At 36.5% G+C, this 18,841-nt stretch overlaps 3 protein-coding genes across 3 annotated transcripts; all 3 read left to right on the top strand.

Moving 5' to 3' along the window:
* Positions 1 to 1,755: 1,755 nt before the first annotated feature.
* LOC147484785 (fatty acyl-CoA reductase 2, chloroplastic-like) lies at positions 1,756 to 5,055 on the top strand. Its single transcript, XM_086579817.1, has 9 exons — positions 1,756 to 2,155; positions 2,423 to 2,526; positions 2,694 to 2,893; positions 2,994 to 3,094; positions 3,201 to 3,414; positions 3,510 to 3,671; positions 3,805 to 3,886; positions 3,988 to 4,379; positions 4,770 to 5,055. Exons 1-9 carry the CDS (start codon positions 1,756 to 1,758, stop codon positions 4,930 to 4,932), a joined length of 1,818 nt encoding a protein of 605 aa, XP_086435943.1. The 3' UTR covers positions 4,933 to 5,055.
* A 6,070-nt stretch (positions 5,056 to 11,125) lies between these two features.
* On the top strand, positions 11,126 to 14,933 carry LOC147484784 (lipid phosphate phosphatase delta-like). Its single transcript, XM_086576435.1, has 8 exons — positions 11,126 to 11,421; positions 11,498 to 11,593; positions 11,673 to 11,747; positions 11,830 to 11,960; positions 12,062 to 12,162; positions 12,250 to 12,378; positions 12,476 to 12,591; positions 14,301 to 14,933. Exons 1-8 carry the CDS (start codon positions 11,254 to 11,256, stop codon positions 14,709 to 14,711), a joined length of 1,227 nt encoding a protein of 408 aa, XP_086432561.1. The 5' UTR covers positions 11,126 to 11,253; the 3' UTR covers positions 14,712 to 14,933.
* A 110-nt stretch (positions 14,934 to 15,043) lies between these two features.
* Positions 15,044 to 17,189, top strand: LOC147484783 (putative disease resistance RPP13-like protein 1). The gene has a single exon (XM_086576434.1). The coding sequence runs from the start codon at positions 15,366 to 15,368 to the stop codon at positions 17,172 to 17,174; it is 1,809 nt and encodes a 602-aa protein (XP_086432560.1). The 5' UTR covers positions 15,044 to 15,365; the 3' UTR covers positions 17,175 to 17,189.
* The last annotated feature ends 1,652 nt before the right edge of the window (positions 17,190 to 18,841 follow it).

Below are 18,841 nucleotides of genomic sequence, written 5' to 3'. Positions count from 1 at the left end.
GAGAATTTAGAACTATGTAAGGTGTTAGAATTATACAAGAGACTTCAAGCTTCTGTCATGCACATGTCCATTGGAGGAGCTAAAATGAATTAAAAGCCGAGGACAACATAACATGGAGATGGAATTATCGAGATGTACTCAATACTTAGAGCAGACATATATGTCTACTTGATATCACTATATTTTCTTCTCTATTAGTTGTTAACTCAACTATTTTAATTAGATATCAGCTTTAAAACAGTAACCATTTTAATGTGGGTCGAAGGGGAGAATCTTTAATCTTGATTTGTCCCTTTTGGGTTAACTAAAAATGAGTTTATGCTATATTAGGGATTCCAAAAGTAACCCTAATAAAACAAGAAGTGTAAGAACACATTCCACAAGTGGTGTAATTTGGCAATACATGTCTTCTTTCTAAAAGCATTTGTATTTGCCCAAAAATAATTATGTCTCAGATGTCTTATTCTTTCCCCAAACAATTATAAAGACCAACATTCCCAACTAATTTTAAAGCCCAATACACTAGAATAATAGGCTTGAACTTTTTCTTTTAAAACATTAAGTAGTTAATTAGTTCATCATCAAAATAATAGTACAATATACAATTATAATAACCCAGAGTAAATCGACTATTAATGTAGTAAGCCGGCCACAGGCCGGCATATTGGCTAGTTGTGATATAAAACCCCAGAGTGCGTTTTGCAAAAAAAAAAAAAAAAGAGAAGAAGACGCAGATGCCCTCTTGCGTAAAATACTTGCAGTAAAGCTGATAATCTATCTCTATGTACAAGTATGCAAACTGAGCTACACATCAGTTGTTCAGTCTTCAAACCGGTCTTTCAAGATCGATAGGTAGCATGGTTTCAATGGATTCTGATTGTGTGGAATAAAAACAGTGGGGGGCTAATCTCTACACTATATGATGGGGGGTTCTAAATTATTAATAAAGGGAGAGCTAGTTATAATTTCAGTGAGGGAGGTACTTCTCAATTAGATAAATAGAGAGATTAAAATTTGCCTGTTCGATGGTGAGAGTTGGTTCCGGAAAACCCGGCTATCATATAGTGTAGAGATGGTTGCTTATCTTATTTTAAAATGACTGATCTACTCCCATAGTACATATATTAACATTGTTACAAAGTATTTTTTTTGGGGCTAAACTGTTTGAAACAGGGATATTTTGGAAATTAAAATAGCCTCAGACACACTAGTGGATCTGTAATGTGTACAGAACATAGATATTAAGATATAGATAATTAGCAAATATAACAAAGAAAATGTTAGTAGATATAACTATATTGGAGTTAATAATTGTTTAATTCGAAGGTAATCTTTTTACCATCCCCCACGCTTATATGACAAATTAATTTTATAACTCACATTTCCTATTTTTTCGTATTTTTTTTGTTTAAAACAAATATTCTTGGCTAATAGAACAGTAAAGATTCGCGCCATATTAGCCGATGAAGAAGAGTGTGAAGAGGGGTGGCAAAAAGAGAGCCGTTTTATAAGATTTTAAACACAAATTCTAATCACCTAACTCATATCTCCTTCTCCCTTAAAAACTCAATCTCACCCATCTTTCTCTTATCACACATTTCTCTTAAAACCAACCTTAACAATTTTAGTTTGTTTACTTGCTTTCTTATTATTCAGAAAGAGTTTAGTTAATGTTTTAGTCCAACAACTTGTCACACAAAACATTTGCCTGTTTTTCATTTTTCTTTTTTAGATCCTTTAATTTTCTTAGCAATAATGGGGGCATTGTTCCTCAATTCAAACTCATTCGTAACAAAAAGTATAACAAAGTCATGTTGCATTGACATGCCATCTTCATGGAAGAAAAAGAAGAAGAACATGGTATGTTGCATGAGTAGTACTATCGGAAATGTGACAACTTCCACTGGGGCGTCGTCTATTTTCACAGAAAGGTCGCCCCTGCCTACGACGGTGAAGAAGGATCATGGTAGTACATTGATAGATGCAGAAAACTTGCCTTTATCACCAAATGGAAAGACACAAGAGGAGATGACAGTGAATGGCTTGACACAATATGTTGGAACAAATGCTACCGTAATGGAAGGGATTGGCATTGTTAAATTTCTTAGAGGAAAGGATTTATTAATCACCGGCGCTACTGGCTTCGTCGCAAAAGGTACTATACTAATCCTCTTATCAAATTTAATTAGTACAGGAAAAGAATTAGTAATTAGCAATTTTACATGTTGACTTACAATGTAAAGCCATGGATTTTACTTTTGTCTATTTAATTATTCACAAATAATAAGTCATTAATTGTTGACATTTTCTTTTCGGATAAAAGTTGAAAATTATTTATGAAGTGCTATCTGCTAATTAGCTCACTTGTACCAAATTTTCCAAAACTATTTGTTGGGTTTAAATTTCTATTTCTGCATTTCAGTTCTCATTGAGAAGATTTTAAGGACTGTGCCTGATGTTGGTAAGATATTTCTATTGATAAAGGCAAATAGCAAGGAAGCAGCAATGGAAAGATTGAAGAGTGAAGTAAACATCTTTTCTCTTTCCCTAGTAACTCATGGTTATTTGATTTTAGCTACATTGGTGTAAAATACACTGATAAGTTTACCTGTTCAATACTTCTATATATACAATGGACTAGATATCACTTTGATATCAAGTAACATAAGAATTGTTTCAATGGTTTTCTTCAGATCATAAACACAGAACTTTTCAAGTGCCTGAAACAAACTCATGGAAAATCCTACCAGTCTTTTATATTAAGCAAGCTGGTTCCTGTGGTAGGAAATGTTTGCAAACCATATCTTGGAATTGAAACAGAGTTAATTGATAAGATTACAGACGAAGTAGATATAATTGTGAATTCGGCAGCAAGTACTACTTTTGATGAAAGGTATTGTGTGCACGTACATAAAGTGATCAATTGTGAATCATGTTATGAAATCAAATACACTTCAAAATTCACATTACCTTGAGATCCATAAAAATTTCAGGTATGATGTTGCTTTGGATATCAACACCAGAGGACCTTGCCAACTTATGAGCTTCGCGAAGAGGTGTCCCCAACTTAAGCTTTTCCTGCAAGTTTCAACAGGTAAAAGATTCAACACTTTGAACAAAGATAGACGTAGACACATAGTACATTCATGTACAAAGACATTTAATTACACAGTGGTCGGGTTTTTCTTTCATTTGTGCAGCTTATGTTAATGGGGAAAGACAAGGTACAATCTTAGAGAAGCCATTCTTCGTAGGAGATAGCATAGCAAGGGAGAGAATTAGCTTGGATACCCATCCTACAGGATCCCTCCCAATGTTGGATATTGAAGCTGAAATAAAGCTAGCTATGAATACAAGGGAATCCTTTCAAAATGATGCAGTGACTCAAAAGATGAAAGATTTAGGTCTAGAGAGGTGATACTGTTTTTCTTTTCTGTGTCCAATGAAGTTCTTTTTTAACTCTCTTTACTGAAATTTGTGTGTATACCCCTGGAAATTTTCTCTATCAGGGCAAAGGTCTACGGGTGGCAAGACACTTATGTGTTCACAAAGGCCATGGGTGAGATGGTTATAGACAACATGAGAGATGATGTACCAGTGGTCATCATCCGGCCAAGCGTTATAGAAAGCACTTGTAAAGAGCCTTTTCCTGGATGGATGGAAGGAAACAGGTATTTCATTCTAACGACGAGCTTCTCTTAAAATTGATACTGATTTCTAAAAAATTTAAAAATGCCACATAGTTCTTTAATTTTCTTTTGCTCATCTTATTTGCTCTCTTCTATCTTCATCTGAGGATCACAGGATGATGGATCCAATAGTTCTATACTACGGAAAAGGACAACTTACTGGTTTTTTAGTAGACCCCAAAGGAGTACTTGATGTTGTGAGTATCACATCCTTGGCTTGCAAGTTCTTCTACAAGACTACAAAAGTAGGATAACTTCACTATGTTATTGGATTCATTAATTATTATCATTGTAATAGGTCCCAGCAGATATGGTAGTGAATGCGACCTTAGCAGCAATGGCAAAGCATGGAGCTGCAGGAAGACCAGGAATGAGCATTTACCAAATAGCCTCATCTGTTGTAAACCCCTTAGTGTTTGAAGACCTGGCTAAACTTCTATTCGAACATTTTAATTCTTCCCCTTGCATTGACACAAGAGGAGGGCCAATAAATGTACCTAAAATGAAGCTCTTCAGCTCCATGGAAGACTTCTCATCACATCTGTGGACAGACACGATCGAGCGTATAGGACGATTGCCGGCCTCACAAGAGAAGTTGTCGAAAAGACTAGAGACAGCTTGCAGAAAATCGGTGGAGCAAGCAAAGTACTTGGCAAACATATATGAGCCATACACATTCTATGGTGGAAGGTAAAATTTAAACATTGTTTAGGTTTCTACCATTAGTAGGGGATAACTGGTGCTAATGTACCATAAACTGGCCTGTTGGATCTGATAAAATGCCTAAGCATATCTGAACCAAATTCAATTGATTTGTACTCTTGGAATATTCAGGGTTGTCAGCAGGTCTATGATGAGCCCAGAACCTAGAGTATTTCTAGAACTAGCTAGATAGTTTGATTAAAGTTGAGCCTATACCAAGTCAAATACAGACGTGGTCATGTTAAACAACACGGCTGAATATGTGCTTCAGTATCATCCTAACTGCCATAAAACCAGATTTAACACCCTTATCACAAGTTTTGAGCAGGAACATAAAAATATACTAATAATTGTCATGGAACAAACATTATATTTCAGGTTTGATAATACAAATACAAAGAACCTGATGGAGGACTTGTCTGAAGAAGAGAAGAGGAGCTTTGGATTTGATGTTGGGAGCATAGACTGGAAACATTACATTTCTAAAGTTCATATTCCTGGATTAAGAAGGCATGTAATGAAAGGAAGAGGGATGTGTTGATATATACATAAGATACTTTTGTATTTTGTTACATGGAATAATCCCTGTAATACATGCAATTAATTGTAATAATTTCCTCAGTTGCTTATATCATTGGCCGTATATGCTCCTACTTTCATGACTAAATCTCTAATCTCCACACTATTTTGTTTCCAGTGCAAGTCAAAAAATTAAGTTTAACAAGAAAGTCACATTGAAATCAATATAAAAAAGAAAAGTCTATAATACAGTGGCAAACAATCTGGCATGATGGTTTGAGTGGGAAATATTCACATACGACATATTGTCAACATCGCCCTCTCTTTCAACAAACATAGAGAAGAGATAACTTGCCACTTTACAAATTACAATTAAGTGAGATCATCTGTCGTATACTCGTATCCATTTTGAATCTGATGACAACACAAATATGCACCTCCCAAAACCCCATCACTAAACTATTTCCCAACAAAAAGTATTCTGGTTATCTGATATCTTTTCTTCCTTTTAAGGCAGGCATGGAAAAGTCAAACTCCAAGGGCTCTTTTGGCTTCTGCCAATGGCCCTTATTTATGTTGACAAAATTGCCCTTTCGTAACTGATCAACACAGCTTGGCTGTTTTTCGTGAAGAATTTACCCATAAAGTTCATTCGTATATGTCTTGACCTTCAGATATTGTTCTATAATTGTATACGCCAACAACACTTCGATGATTGAGTAGTTCTTGCGATTAATCCTCTTTGTTGCAATCATAATCATACGACTAGAATATGGGTCGGATCGAAGAAATCGAAAGTCCCATACGGCCATACCCAATCTAATAGTTGTGTTCCCTGACGTTCCATTGGATTCAATTTACTTCCTTCTAATTAAACCGATACATTTAAAAATTTTAAGAAGTGAAATTATCTCTTTCTAACCAAGAAATGATATTCAAACTCAAAATTGGCAACTTACAAGAGTAAAAAGAGTTTGATTTTTAAACTCATAAATGCCAATTCGCTAGATTTAGACAGATTTTCCTATTTTTTAAAACATTGTTTAGGGTTGAAATATACAAGAGAGGAAATCCTATAGAGAGAGATTAATCCTTGTAAAGTTGTTATTTAAATCTGCCACAACTTATTTAGTGATGCCTTTTCTTTTAAATTATTTTCATTTTAATTTTTCTAGTTTGAGGAACCACATTCATCAACCCAGTTTCTTCTAGCATGGACTTAAACAAGTCACACTCATGAACCAATTTCCATTGATCCAATTTTTGAATGTGATGCACCACTCTCAAAATTGGACGTTCCTATATTGAAAAACACAATGTTTAGCTACAAATGAAAATTAAACACAAACTCAACTGATGTAACGTTAAGTTACAAATGAAAAGACCAAAATTAGTTAGTTAAAGCAAAGAAATTATAACCATTTAGTACCACGAATTTTCACTTTTTTTTTTCTAAATTGCAGACTTTGAAACTTGCTTATTCGTATTAATTTAATTTTCAATTTGTTTCAATTTAAGACATCGGTTAATTTTCCTCATTCAATTTCACTAACGGCGTTAGTATTTATTCCGCGGTTAAGACTATTCACGCGTTTTGTGCTATTCACACAGCACTATTCACGTGAACAGTGTTTTTCAAAAATTCAAATTTTGAAAAAAACCAAACAACACTATTCACGTGAATATTGTTTAACATTGGTCACGTGAATAGTGATTTTTTTTTTTTTTTTTCAATCTTAAAACTTAAAAATTATTTTTAAGATTGGTTAAAGATTTTTTTTTAAAATAACTATTCATGTGAATAGTGATTTTAATCAAACTTAAAAATAAATTAATTTTTAAGATTGATTAAAGATTTTTTTTTTAAAAAAAAAATAACACACTGTTCATGTGAATAGTGATTTAAAAAAAATCTTTAACAAAACTTAAAAATTAAGGTTAATTTTTAAGTTTTGTTAAAGATTTTCACTATTCATGTGCATAGTGATTTTTTTAAAAAAAAAATCTTTAACCAATCTTAAAAATAATTTTTAAGTTTTTTAAAAAAAAAAAAAAATCACTATTCATGTGAATAGTTATAAACACTGTTAACGTGAATAGTGTTTTTTGTTTTTTTTTTCAAAATTTGAATTTTTTTGAAAAACACTGTTCACGTGAATAGTGCTAACCGTGAATAGTGCTAACGCCGTTAGTGAAATTGGATGGAATTGGACGGAAAATTAACTGATATACTAAATTGAAAGTTCGTGATACGAATAGGCGAGTTTCAAAGTTCGGGTACCATTTAGGAAAGAAAAATGAAAGTTCATTGTACTAAATAGTTATAAACTCTAAAGCAAATGTTACCTCACCTCGCAAAATTTTACGACTATATTCTTCCAAACCCGCACATACACCCATATGTGGGGGGAGGGGGCACCACAGAACACACCACCCTTCCTCCACTCACTGTCACTTTCTTCACCACCATTTTTCCCTTTACCCTTCTTGAATATTTGGGTCTCATCTTCTGCTTCAACTTCCTACTCTTCGTTAGCATCCACTTCCACATCTTCCTCTTCATTACCACCATCTTTCTCAACTATTTCATCACAATCTTGCTCAAATTCTTCTTCCCATCTCCCTCATTTGGCTCATCATCTAGTTCCTCCACAACTTCTTCTTCCTCTAAACCGTCATACTCTTTTCCATATTTCAGCTTTTCCCTTTGGGAAGAAGATGAGTCCTTCTCATCATCTTTCATAGAACCAACTTTTCTATCCTTAACAGTACTATCCTTCGTCACGTTTTCGTTGCAATCTTTTTTTATCTTCTTCTTTGCTTTGTGCAAAACACTTATTAGAGGCACATTAGCATTCACATCAGTACTACTTTCTCCCCCCTCTTTCTTTTCCTTGTCGGCACAGTCAAGATTTTTCTCCACTGTCCCATTTCTCTTGTTCAGAAACCACTATAAAAATCACTCTACTCGGCTCTTATTGGCTGTTGCGTTGCGGTTTGAACTACTTTACCCTTATTTTTAGGCACATTGTTAACTAGACCTGAAATACAAAATGATAAACATAAAACAAAAAGTCCGATGACATGTGAAAAGCTGAATAGTACAACCACAAGAGTACTAATAGACTTAGGTAAGGTTCCATTCGACACGGGCAAATGTGACCGAGGGATTTTTCAAAGACATTCTAATATGCATGTAAGAGCATCTCTAGGTGGTAGTATCACCTCCCAAATTCTTCAAATTTGTTTCCAAAACTCGGAATTTCACTGAAATCCAACTCTAGGTGGAAGCAAATTCGGTCGCATCACTTGTCCAACCGCATTCTTGTTCGCAAATTTGGGATTTCGGATGCGGATGCGGAGCGATAGTGGTAATGTCGGGTGCCATTGCAAATGTTGCCCCAATTTTTATTTTTTTTTACTTTGACCAGCACCACGCGCCAGTGGTACTGTCGCACGCCACTCCTAATATCGCGTGCTCTAACGGGCAAAAAAACGGCCGGAATTCTACATCCATATATCTACACTCATTTCCTTATTCATTTTACATACACTCAACCCAAATATTCTTATCAAACAACTCGACCATTTCACATCAATCCTCAACAAACAATACACACACATTGCCAAAAAATGGATCGTGAAGTGTATGAGATTTTTCCCCTTCAATCTTCATCTTCATCATCGTCTTCTTCTTCATCTTCTCTAGCAGAAGACTCGACAGATAGTCTTGATAAAGAATTTGTTAACGTCATTCCCTTTATGAAGCACCATTTGGCTGTCTTGTACAAGCACAAGTACATGCTCCGAAGGCACCACATGGTGGTTCAAAGAAGGGTCGAAAAGTGAAACATAGAAAGTATGCTTTGACTTTTGAAATCTTGAATGCCAACTACTTCGTCGATCGTCCTGTTTTTTCGAAAGAGGATTTCAAACGGCACTTACGTATTCAAAAATCTTTATTCCTTCACATCTTCAACGATATTCAGACTCATTTTAAATACTTTCAGCCTAAATGTAACAATGCTAGTAAACCTGGTATAGATCCTCTGATCAAGGTGGCTGCAGCTTTGCGTATTCTTGGTTATGGTACGGTGGCTGATCAAATTAACGATCAATTATACATTTCCAAGCAAACTGAAAACCAGGCGTTGAGGCATTTTTGTGATGCAATTATCAAATTATACGGTTCAGTCTACTTGCGAAGGACAAATATTGCAGATACAGAACGCTTGCTTGCACATTCTGCCATACGTGGATGGCCGGGTATATTGGGAAATATTTATTGCATGCATTGGGAATGACATAATTGTCCAACTGGGTAGCAAGGTACTTACAGTGGTCGTTCTGGAAAACCATATGTTATTCTCAAAACTGTTGCAACCGAAGACCTGTGGATATGACATTTTTTCTTTAGGATGCCAGGGTCACACAATGACATCAACGTGTTGGACAACTCGCCGGTATTTGAGCATGTGATCAATGGTACTTCTCTACTTGTTTATTTTGATCTAAATCAACATAGCTATAATATGGGTTATTATTTAGCTGATGGTATCTATCCTGACTATGCGACATTTATACAAACAATTTCAAAACATAATGCTCTAAAGACGAAGTGGTTCACAACGATACAAGAAGCTGCAAGGAAAGATATTGAAAGAGCTTTTGGGGGTTTTGCAATCTAAATTTGGGATTTTGGCAAAAGCTTGCAAATTATGGCATGTGGAGACAATGCTGGGTACTGTTATGATATCGAGCATGTATTATATTGCACAATATGATAATCGGAGTTAAGAATAAAAATTATGAAATGAGAAGATACATTCCTGATCCAGAAGGGCAACCACAGATTCCACCTACTCGGGAATACTACATTGAGGGGACTCTACGAGTTCAATCAAAAACTATGCATGATAGACTTAAAAACGATCTTAGTTTGTCGAGCATCTATTGAACATTAGAGGTGACCGACGTTGATTGTTGTAATTTAATTTAATTTCGTAGATGTATGTTTATTATTAATCATCAATAAACAATGTTAATCAATTTCTATTTTATTATATATATATTTTAATTTAAACTAACATATATTTATATAAAATAAAAATTTATTCATATTAAAAAAACATATTACGTTACATAGTCATAGAAAATAAAATGGTTAACTACTCTTAACCTTTTCCATTACAGCACCCAACCACTCACATTGTCTACACACTAAACACTTCAATATATTAAGACATTTTCCTTCAAGGTTTGCGAACTTTTTCAGCTTTCTAACACCATCACAACCATTTAAGCATGATATCTGTGCATAGGGGCAATACCTATACCAATGATCATCCTCGCCACAACACGTGTATATCAACAAACTATCTCCATATATATATTCCATACCAGGGCATATATCATACATGCATTTTAAAAATTTTACTTCTTCACCATCTTCGTTACAACTTCTATATATGAGCATATAGCCTTAGCAATATGGTGTTTTAGGACACCTTGCATTCAGATACTTACATGATAATAGAAGGTATTTTCTTGAGGTGCAAATTTGACACATCTCTTGATCGAGTGTATCAAAATAACATGATTGTTGAGTTGATTCGTCAGAGTCGGTATGTTGACTAGTTTTTTGTAATGATGAAGGAGAAGACATGGTAAAATGAAATGGTTGTAAAGATAGTTTTGGAGTATTGGGTGACAATGAAGCAATTTATGAAATTCCCGACTTTCTACTCGATAGCACGCGACATTAGTAATAATACGACAAAGCATACAATGGCACGCGTGATTGAATACTAGTCTTGCGATATTATTAATGGCGTGCGTGGAGGGCTCTACAATCATATTTGCGGTCGATATATGCGACCACTTAGAGTTGTTCAAAATTTGTGTCCAATTTCTCCAAATTTCGCCTTCAAATTTGAAGAAAATACTACTACCATCTAGAAATGCTCTATTCAAACAAATTCACAGTGTGCAAATTTGATGCTCAGATGAAGTTATGAGTAAGAGTTCGAAAGAAACCTGGAATGCCGTTTGAGCCGGCCTATTGGATTGATTTTCTGATATATATCGCAGATATTTTCGCGGGAAATGTTAGTAAACAGAGAGTCAGAGACGGCATGGAAAAATAAGAAACAAAAAGTCATTATTACAATCTCGGTATGTGGTCAATAAACCATGTTAACGGTAGACCCATCTTTTAAATCCCCGCCAACTGTTTGTCTAATCTTCATTTTATAATTATTGGGAATCTTCTTCTCTGTTTTTTTTTTCTTTTGAAGACTTTCTTCTTTAAAAAAAGAATCAAACTTTAGAAGAAGAAGAGGAGATGGAGAACATAATAGTGCCCATGTGGCAATTTGTATCTATATTTAGTATCTTTTCATGGATTGTTTTCTCTTCATTTTTTAATGTTACATACAAGCTTAGATCTTTCATTCAACCTTGGGTTTCTCACCATGTTGTTAAAGACACCCCCTTTATTATTAAAATCCAGGTACCCCATTTTGTTTTTGTTTTTGTTTTTGTTTTTTTGGATTATAATTGATGGAGTGTGTGGATTTTGTTTGCAGAGTTTCCATCATAGGTTCTTGGACAATTTTTTCTCTGCTATGTCTTGTGTTGTTTCTGTGCCATTTTATACTGCTTTTCTACCTTTGCTTTTCTGGGTAAGTTTTTTTTATTTTATTTACTGGATTTTTCTATATGATTCCTTGTTTAGTCTTTGATTTTTTGGTGATATTGTAGAGTGGGCATGGTAAATTGGCTAGACAGATGACACTATTAATGGCTGTGTGTGATTATATGGGGAACTGTATTAAGGTACTTGTTCTTAGGTGATATGGGTTCTTTGTTTAGTTCAGTTTAAGGTGAAATGGGGTGTTCATTGTGTGGATGATTATAGGATGTGGTATCGGCACCTAGACCGAGTTCTCCACCTGTAAGGAGAGTGACAGCTACTAAGGATGAGAAAGAAAATGCATTGGAATATGGCTTGCCGTCTTCTCATACACTGAACACAGTTTGTTTGTCTGGGTATGAATACTTTCTTCCTTGTCTTGTTTTTATATTGGACTACTAGTAGCAAGGGTGGCAATAAATACACTCATTTAGATATGAATTTTATGTGTTTTCAGGTACTTGTTGCACTATGTTTTCAATTATAGCCAACATGACACTGCCTCAATACTCGTTGGATTTAGTCTAGCTTGCTTGCTTGTGGGATTGATTGTTTTGGGTAATTAAGTTTATACTGTTGTTGGTTAGTAAGGCTTCTTTTGACATTGATTTTATAAATAAAACTGAAATGTGGGTCTCTTGTTAGGAAGGATATACCTTGGAATGCACAGTGTAATTGATGTGTTAGGTGGGCTTGTCATCGGATTGGTGATTCTTGCTATTTGGCTTATGGTTCATGACAATGTGGATAGTTTTGTTGTCTCTGGACAAAATGGTATGTGTTATTCGGTGGTGTTTAATATTGTTTGTTCATCTTTCTGATGATCTGATCCATCTCTTAATTCAATGAATCTCTCTTATGTCTGTTGCAGTGACATCCTTCTGGATCACACTCAGTTTCTTACTGCTCTTTGCATATCCAACACCAGAGCTTCCAACTCCAAGCTATGAGTTCCACACAGCATTCGATGGTGTTGCTTTGGGAATAGTAAGTACAGAAATCAATTTAAATGTATCTGTCAGATTTAGTTTTTGTTCCTATATGGTATATTCCATTTGACATGAGATGTGCATCCCTCTCAACAACTAAGAAATCCATCCATTTGAGGAACATGGGGACTAGTTGAAGTAACAAGCCTCCCAATTTGGAGGCTCATTACGTAAATTTAGATAATGTAAAATCATTTGCTCTTTTAGTCAGAACTGTAGGTGGTTCTCGGAAAATTATGGCGCTACCATTTCATGATAATTATTTCAAAATTTTAGACCTCTTCACCAAAACTCAGTACCTAATGCAGCCTTTACATGACCTTGACTACTTCAGGGTCCAAAGTTAATTTGTTAACTGAACTTCAGTTCTGAACAAAGAATTTCCGAATGAGATGTTTGGTAACCTATTTGAAATCATCATGATATCCGAACTTAAATGTTCTAGCAATTTGTGTTGGTTTCTCAAGGCAAATGCTCTAAATTTGATAAGTCATAACATTGACGTTTGGCTGTTGATAAGTTATATTTCTCCTAATTTCCATGTGGTTAATGGAACTAAATGCCACTGAATTCTTGGAATGCTTCTTAATTAGCTCTTCTTGTATCTGCTAGAATTACCACTGATGTGGTTATGATAGTCTTTAGTTTGCGGGCTATAAGGTAAGCGTGAAACGTCAAGCGCACTATTTTGTAAACTACTTTTAATTATAATTAGCAGGTTAAAGGATAGCACGAAATGGTGCCCTGTATCAGAGAAGCATTACTCTTCCGTGAAAAAAGTCTCTGGACACTATGAATTTCTTTAGTATTTTGGCTCGAAAGTATTTGTTATTTACTTATTTAAATAATTGGCTTCGGTACTGCTTTTGCGCTGTCAAGGTTCTATTTAGCATTGAAATTCTTGAAGAAAACATTGACTATTTTCCACTGCTTGAGGTGGTATCTCATTACTGGGTAATTTGGTCCCTTTCTTTTTAAAGTCGACTTTACCAACTACCTGGGTTGATAAAAGGAATCTGGCTCACCACCTGGACTCTTTCCAGCATTCGTAAGCCATAACCTCTCTTGATCTACAGCCTTCATAGTTTTAAAGACGTTTGTTCATTTGAAGGAAGGTCATTCTACTAATCTCGCTGTGTTTTCTTCTTTCCTACACAAACCAGTTTACCAAAATCATAACTAAAATGCATTTTGGTCCTACTGAGGGCTCTATTTGTTGGAAGTAAAGTGTCACATATCTACATGTACCAAGACACAAGAGTTCCCTTAGAGATCTTGCAAATTTACTAACTTATCAGCCTTAGGGGAGGATAATCTGTATTTGACTCCATCAGAGTATAGCTCTAGTGCCCCTTAATTTTGTATTTTCCATCTACATTTAACTAATTGATTTTCCATTGTTATGCTGTCAGACCTAATATGGAAAAGAAAAACATGATAACTAAAATGCAATTTGGATTTTGGAGGTGTATTAATGATGGTTGGACCCCTTGTAGGCCCTGAAATTTTGTGGGAGTTCATTTGACTTCTATCTCCTGAACTTTCTTTTCCTGTTTCCGATGATAAATTGAACAAGAGAGCAACTGATTTTATTGTACTCAAGCTTGCTTGTTTACTCATTCATAATTTCATGGTTCTTGGATCAAAGTAATATTTGATTTGTTATTTATTTATTTATTGCTAAATATTTATTATATGATTATCCAGGTTAGTGGAGTTCAGCAAACTTATCATCAGTTCCACCATGAAGGCGTTCCACACATCTTCAGTCCGACACTTGGTCTCAAAGTTTTTTTGGGAAGAGTGCTTGTTGGTATTCCTACAATACTTCTTGTGAAGTTCTGCAGCAAGGCTCTTGCTAAATGGATACTTCCAGTTGTATCCAACACTTTGAGCATCCCAATTAAGTCGTCCTGCTACATCCCAATGTTAAACGAACCCAACAATGGTAAAATGTCCAATGGTAATAAGCAATCGGGTTACATCCAGAAAGTATTCTTTTTTTCCTCCCAAGATTCATTCGATGTTGATACGGGCATAAGGTTCCTTCAGTACGCTGGACTTGCTTGGTCAGTTGTAGACCTGGTACCATCCCTATTCCCTTACTTAGGCTTGTAAAAAATGAGGAAGAGTGATAAACTACTAGCGGATATCTTCTCTTGTTGTTGTTGTGGCTCTTTTAAATGGAGGCATATATAGAGATACATATTTCTGTATCATATTTTTTTATAGTTGTATTCAGAGAATCATCATGTTTCAATACTGTCTAAACGTTTTTGGTAAGCAAGTTGATGAAATGGGATTAGCAGTTATATAAAATGATACCATTTAGACTCGTTCTATGGAAGACGTGTGAATGTGTGATAGACTGGTAGTCTGGTACTCTGGTTTCGTTATGACATCTAACCCACGGCACAAAGTGAATACGACTGAGGGATATGCGAATTGAAGAGCATCATGACAAAATTGAACTGTAATACAGACTTCATGTTTGAAACATTCAAACCAGGTTAATTCTCAAAACTATGAAACGCGTATGACAGCTTTCGATAATGCGAGGAAAGGATATGGAAATTGTCCAAGTGCTAGACTCCCTTAGTTAGTCAAGCCAGACTGTGCAGTGCAGCACATTCATTCTATATCTATACCATTAGAGAGTTTGCTACTAGTTCCTCACCTGAAATGAGCTATGCAGCAAATAAGGAACATTAACTATTAATTGAAATCAGCCTTCGTTTTCAATCTGAGCAAACTGAGAACCAAGGAAGAAGCATGGCGCCTATGCTGCTTTCTTCTTTTGTATCTGCTTCGTTACAGGTGCTGATAGAGAAGCTGACCAATCTTGGCGTTACCTTCGTCAATTCTATATCCAATGTGGAGTATAAGCTGAAGAAACTTGAGAGGACTTTGTTGCGAGTCCAAGCCTTGATCATTTATGTAGAGGACAAGGAAATATGCGACATGGCATGGCAAGTCTTGCTGCGAGATCTTGAAGAACTGGCATACGATGCAGATGACTTGATAGATGAGCTTGCCATTAAATTTTGGAAACTGAAAGGTGGAAATATCCAATACATTTACAAGGCACGCGTGCGGAAGCTATTCGTATCATTCTGGCCAACAAAGAAGAAGTTATTCTCATCATTCTTCAATCGTTCCTCCTCAGCACGTAATATGAATAACATTCAAGTTAAGTTGGATGACATGTTGAGGGAAATTGATAGCCTCTGTTTGAGAGAGTCAGCCGAAGGGAGCAATCATGACAAGGTCAAGAGTAAGCTGCCGACTACTTCGTTAATAGACGCATCCCATTCTTTCAATAGGGATGTGGAAAAGAGTGACTTAGTGAAGATGTTACTAGCTCCTGAGGCATCAAAGCAAAATGTTTCTGTTATTTCCATTGTAGGTATGGTTGGTGTTGGGAAGACCACCCTTGCTCAACTCGTCTACAATGAATCTGAGATGTGGTCAAAATCATCTTTCAATTTGAAAATGTGGGTTTCTGTTACCAAAGATTTTAACGTTGAAGCACTTACAAGGTCTATCATCGAGGCAGCTACAGGCGTAACTTCTCTTCCCTTAGAGTTAGATCTGCTTCAACTTCACTTGAGGAATTATCTTCGAGATAAGAAATTTCTGCTTGTTTTAGATGATTTGTGGAATGAGAAGAGGCGTGAATGGGAGCTCCTGACTGAACCCTTGAGGCATGGACGAGGAGGAAGCACTATCATTGTAACTACTAGAAGTCGAGTAGTTTCATCAATGGTAAACACAAATGGAATCTATAATCTGGAGCTTTTGTCAGACGAGGCCAGTTGGTTGTTGCTAAGACAAGAGGCGCTTGGAAGCGGAAATCACTTGGAAGCAGTTGCAGAATTGGAATTAATTGGTAAGGAAATAGCACATTGTTGTCAGGGGTTACCTTTGACAGCCAAGATCGTTGGCAATCTATTACGTATTGAAACAGATGACGATAAGTGGGATAGTGTTCTACAAAGCATTCTAAAAAGCGCCATATGGGACTTACCGGAGGTGATAAAAGAAATTGTTCCAGCTCTGAGATCGAGTTATTACCATCTGCCTTCACATCTGAAGCAGTGTTTTGCATACTGCTCCATGTTTCCGCAAGGGCATGAATTCGAAAAAGATAAGTTAGTCCAAATGTGGATGGGGGAGTGCTTCATTCTACCAGAAGGAAGAAGAAGGACAGAAGAAATAGGCCATGATTACTTTGATCAGCTGTTCTGGATGTCATTTTTCCAAAAGAAAGACGGCACGTACATAATCCATGACATGATCCATCATTTTGCTCAATCAGTTGCCGGTGACAAGTTCTTCAGAATGGAGGAAAATGATGGATCTCACATGTCAGGCATAAGTAAAAGTGCTCGACATTCATCATTTTTTTCTGACAATTTCCAAGAAATGACCTTTGAGGCCTTCTACCCATGCAACGGCTTACACACCTTTCTGATATTTTGTAAACTTGAAACCTCCATTGTTGCGAATATAACAATGCGGAAACAACGTTACCCACAACAAACGGATCAATCCTACACAAAGATCGATCCTTCAAACTAGACAAGACTTCAACACCCTCCAAGCAATATCCCAACACTTCTCAATATCAAATAACAAGCATATGAAATAAAACAATCAATGTAAAAGAAGAACAAACCACAAGGCGAGATATATCGTGGTTAAAGAATTTGCCTACGCCCACATCGCGCGAGTTCCAAGCTTTACTAGATGTCCGGCAAGCAGATTACAAGTCTCTCTCAATTCACTCACAAAGAATGAACACTCAACTCTCACAAAGAATTGTTCTCTTGTAATCACTCTCTTTCTTGGTTTTGGAAAAAGTTAAGTTTTCCAAAGATCGATTTTGTTTTTATACCAAAACCAAAATTTCGCATGGTTCTTGTAAGCGAAGCCCACGGAGAAAAAGCTCGGAGGCGGGCGCCTCCTCCTGGCGTAGAAGGGTATATGTTAAAGCCATGGCTGGTCGCCCTTTCTTTGAGCTGGTCGCTTAAATCATCGGAGTCATGGCGCTGAAGCTTCACTCTGGCGCTGGCTTCGATCGTGAGAAACATAAATTTTTTCTACATTCTCCACCTCGGTGAGGTTTTAACACATAAAACCAAAGTTTAACACATCAACAAGATCACATCCAATAAGTAGTACCTCCTCCAAGGAAGACTTCGCGGATCCAACCGCCCGGGTATCGTGCCCATTACATGTGGGGCTCTTTCAAACATGTAGGATTTGGAGCAAGTCCAAACAAGTTGTTGGAACTTAACTCCGGTGACAACTTTTCGCCAAAGATATCGCCGGGGTTGTCATGGGTGTCTACTTTCTCAAGTGCTACATCACCATCCTCAACGACATCCCGTGATAAAGTGATATCGGACATCGATATGCTTGGTCCCGACCATGATGAACTTGGTTCTTCGCCAAATGAATAGCACTCGACTATCACAATACACAACAACACCGCTCGCCAATACCCAAATCATCTAGAAGACCTCGAAGCCATAGTGCCTCTTTCTTTGCCTCGCATCGCCATATACTACGCACCGATGGTAGATAGAGCAATCAGAAGCTAGCAAGATAGACCTCCAACTAACGGTGCACCATGCATCATAAACACATAACCAAGAGTCGATCGTCGTCTATCTAGATCACCGCATAATCGGAATCCACAAACCCATGACGACATAACAAGTGCCTCCACCATAAGCTAATCCCACATCCAAAGTACCCCCTTCAAGTACCTTTAGTACCCATTTCATCGCCTCTCCCAATGCCGCTTCCCGAGATTTGCCATATACGCGCCACAACACTAATCGCTGCGGAAATGTCCGTGTGCACACCATAGCATACATCAAACTACCCACGGCACTTGCATAAGGAACATTAGCCATATGCTTTTGTTCCTCCACCGAACTAGAAGAGAACTTAGCCGAAAAGCCTAAAATGCCCAAACTAAAGGGTAGAAACCGACTTTGCATTCTCCATACCAAATCGAGAAATTACTTTCAATGTATTTCTTCCGAGATACAACTATCCGCCGCTTCTTCCTATCTCTGTCAATCTCCATGCCCAAGATCTTCGCTCCACCTAAGTCTTTCATCTCAAACTCGAGCTAAGTTGAGATTTCAACTTGTCTATCTCCACCATGCTTTTGGAAGCAATAAGCATGTCATCCACATAAAGGGGAGATAGATGAAGTCATTACCACGAAGCCT

Source organism: Coptis chinensis, chromosome 8 (assembly GCF_015680905.1).
Source record: "Coptis chinensis isolate HL-2020 chromosome 8, ASM1568090v1, whole genome shotgun sequence".
Taxonomy (NCBI): Eukaryota; Viridiplantae; Streptophyta; class Magnoliopsida; order Ranunculales; family Ranunculaceae; genus Coptis; species Coptis chinensis.
Note: the sequence above shows the minus strand (reverse complement) of the source record. Positions and strands in the feature narration are given on the sequence as shown.

Coding starts and splice junctions, on each gene's coding strand:
- LOC147484784 (XM_086576435.1), top strand. CDS start 11,254: ATGGAGAACATAATAGTGCCCATGTGGCAATTTGTATCTATATTTAGT. Junction 11,594..11,672: donor TTCTACCTTTGCTTTTCTGG/GTAAGTTTTTTT, acceptor GTGATATTGTAG/AGTGGGCATGGTAAATTGGC. Junction 12,592..14,300: donor ATGGTGTTGCTTTGGGAATA/GTAAGTACAGAA, acceptor ATGATTATCCAG/GTTAGTGGAGTTCAGCAAAC.
- LOC147484785 (XM_086579817.1), top strand. CDS start 1,756: ATGGGGGCATTGTTCCTCAATTCAAACTCATTCGTAACAAAAAGTATA. Junction 2,894..2,993: donor AGTACTACTTTTGATGAAAG/GTATTGTGTGCA, acceptor TAAAAATTTCAG/GTATGATGTTGCTTTGGATA. Junction 3,095..3,200: donor TTTCCTGCAAGTTTCAACAG/GTAAAAGATTCA, acceptor TCATTTGTGCAG/CTTATGTTAATGGGGAAAGA.
- LOC147484783 (XM_086576434.1), top strand. CDS start 15,366: ATGGCGCCTATGCTGCTTTCTTCTTTTGTATCTGCTTCGTTACAGGTG.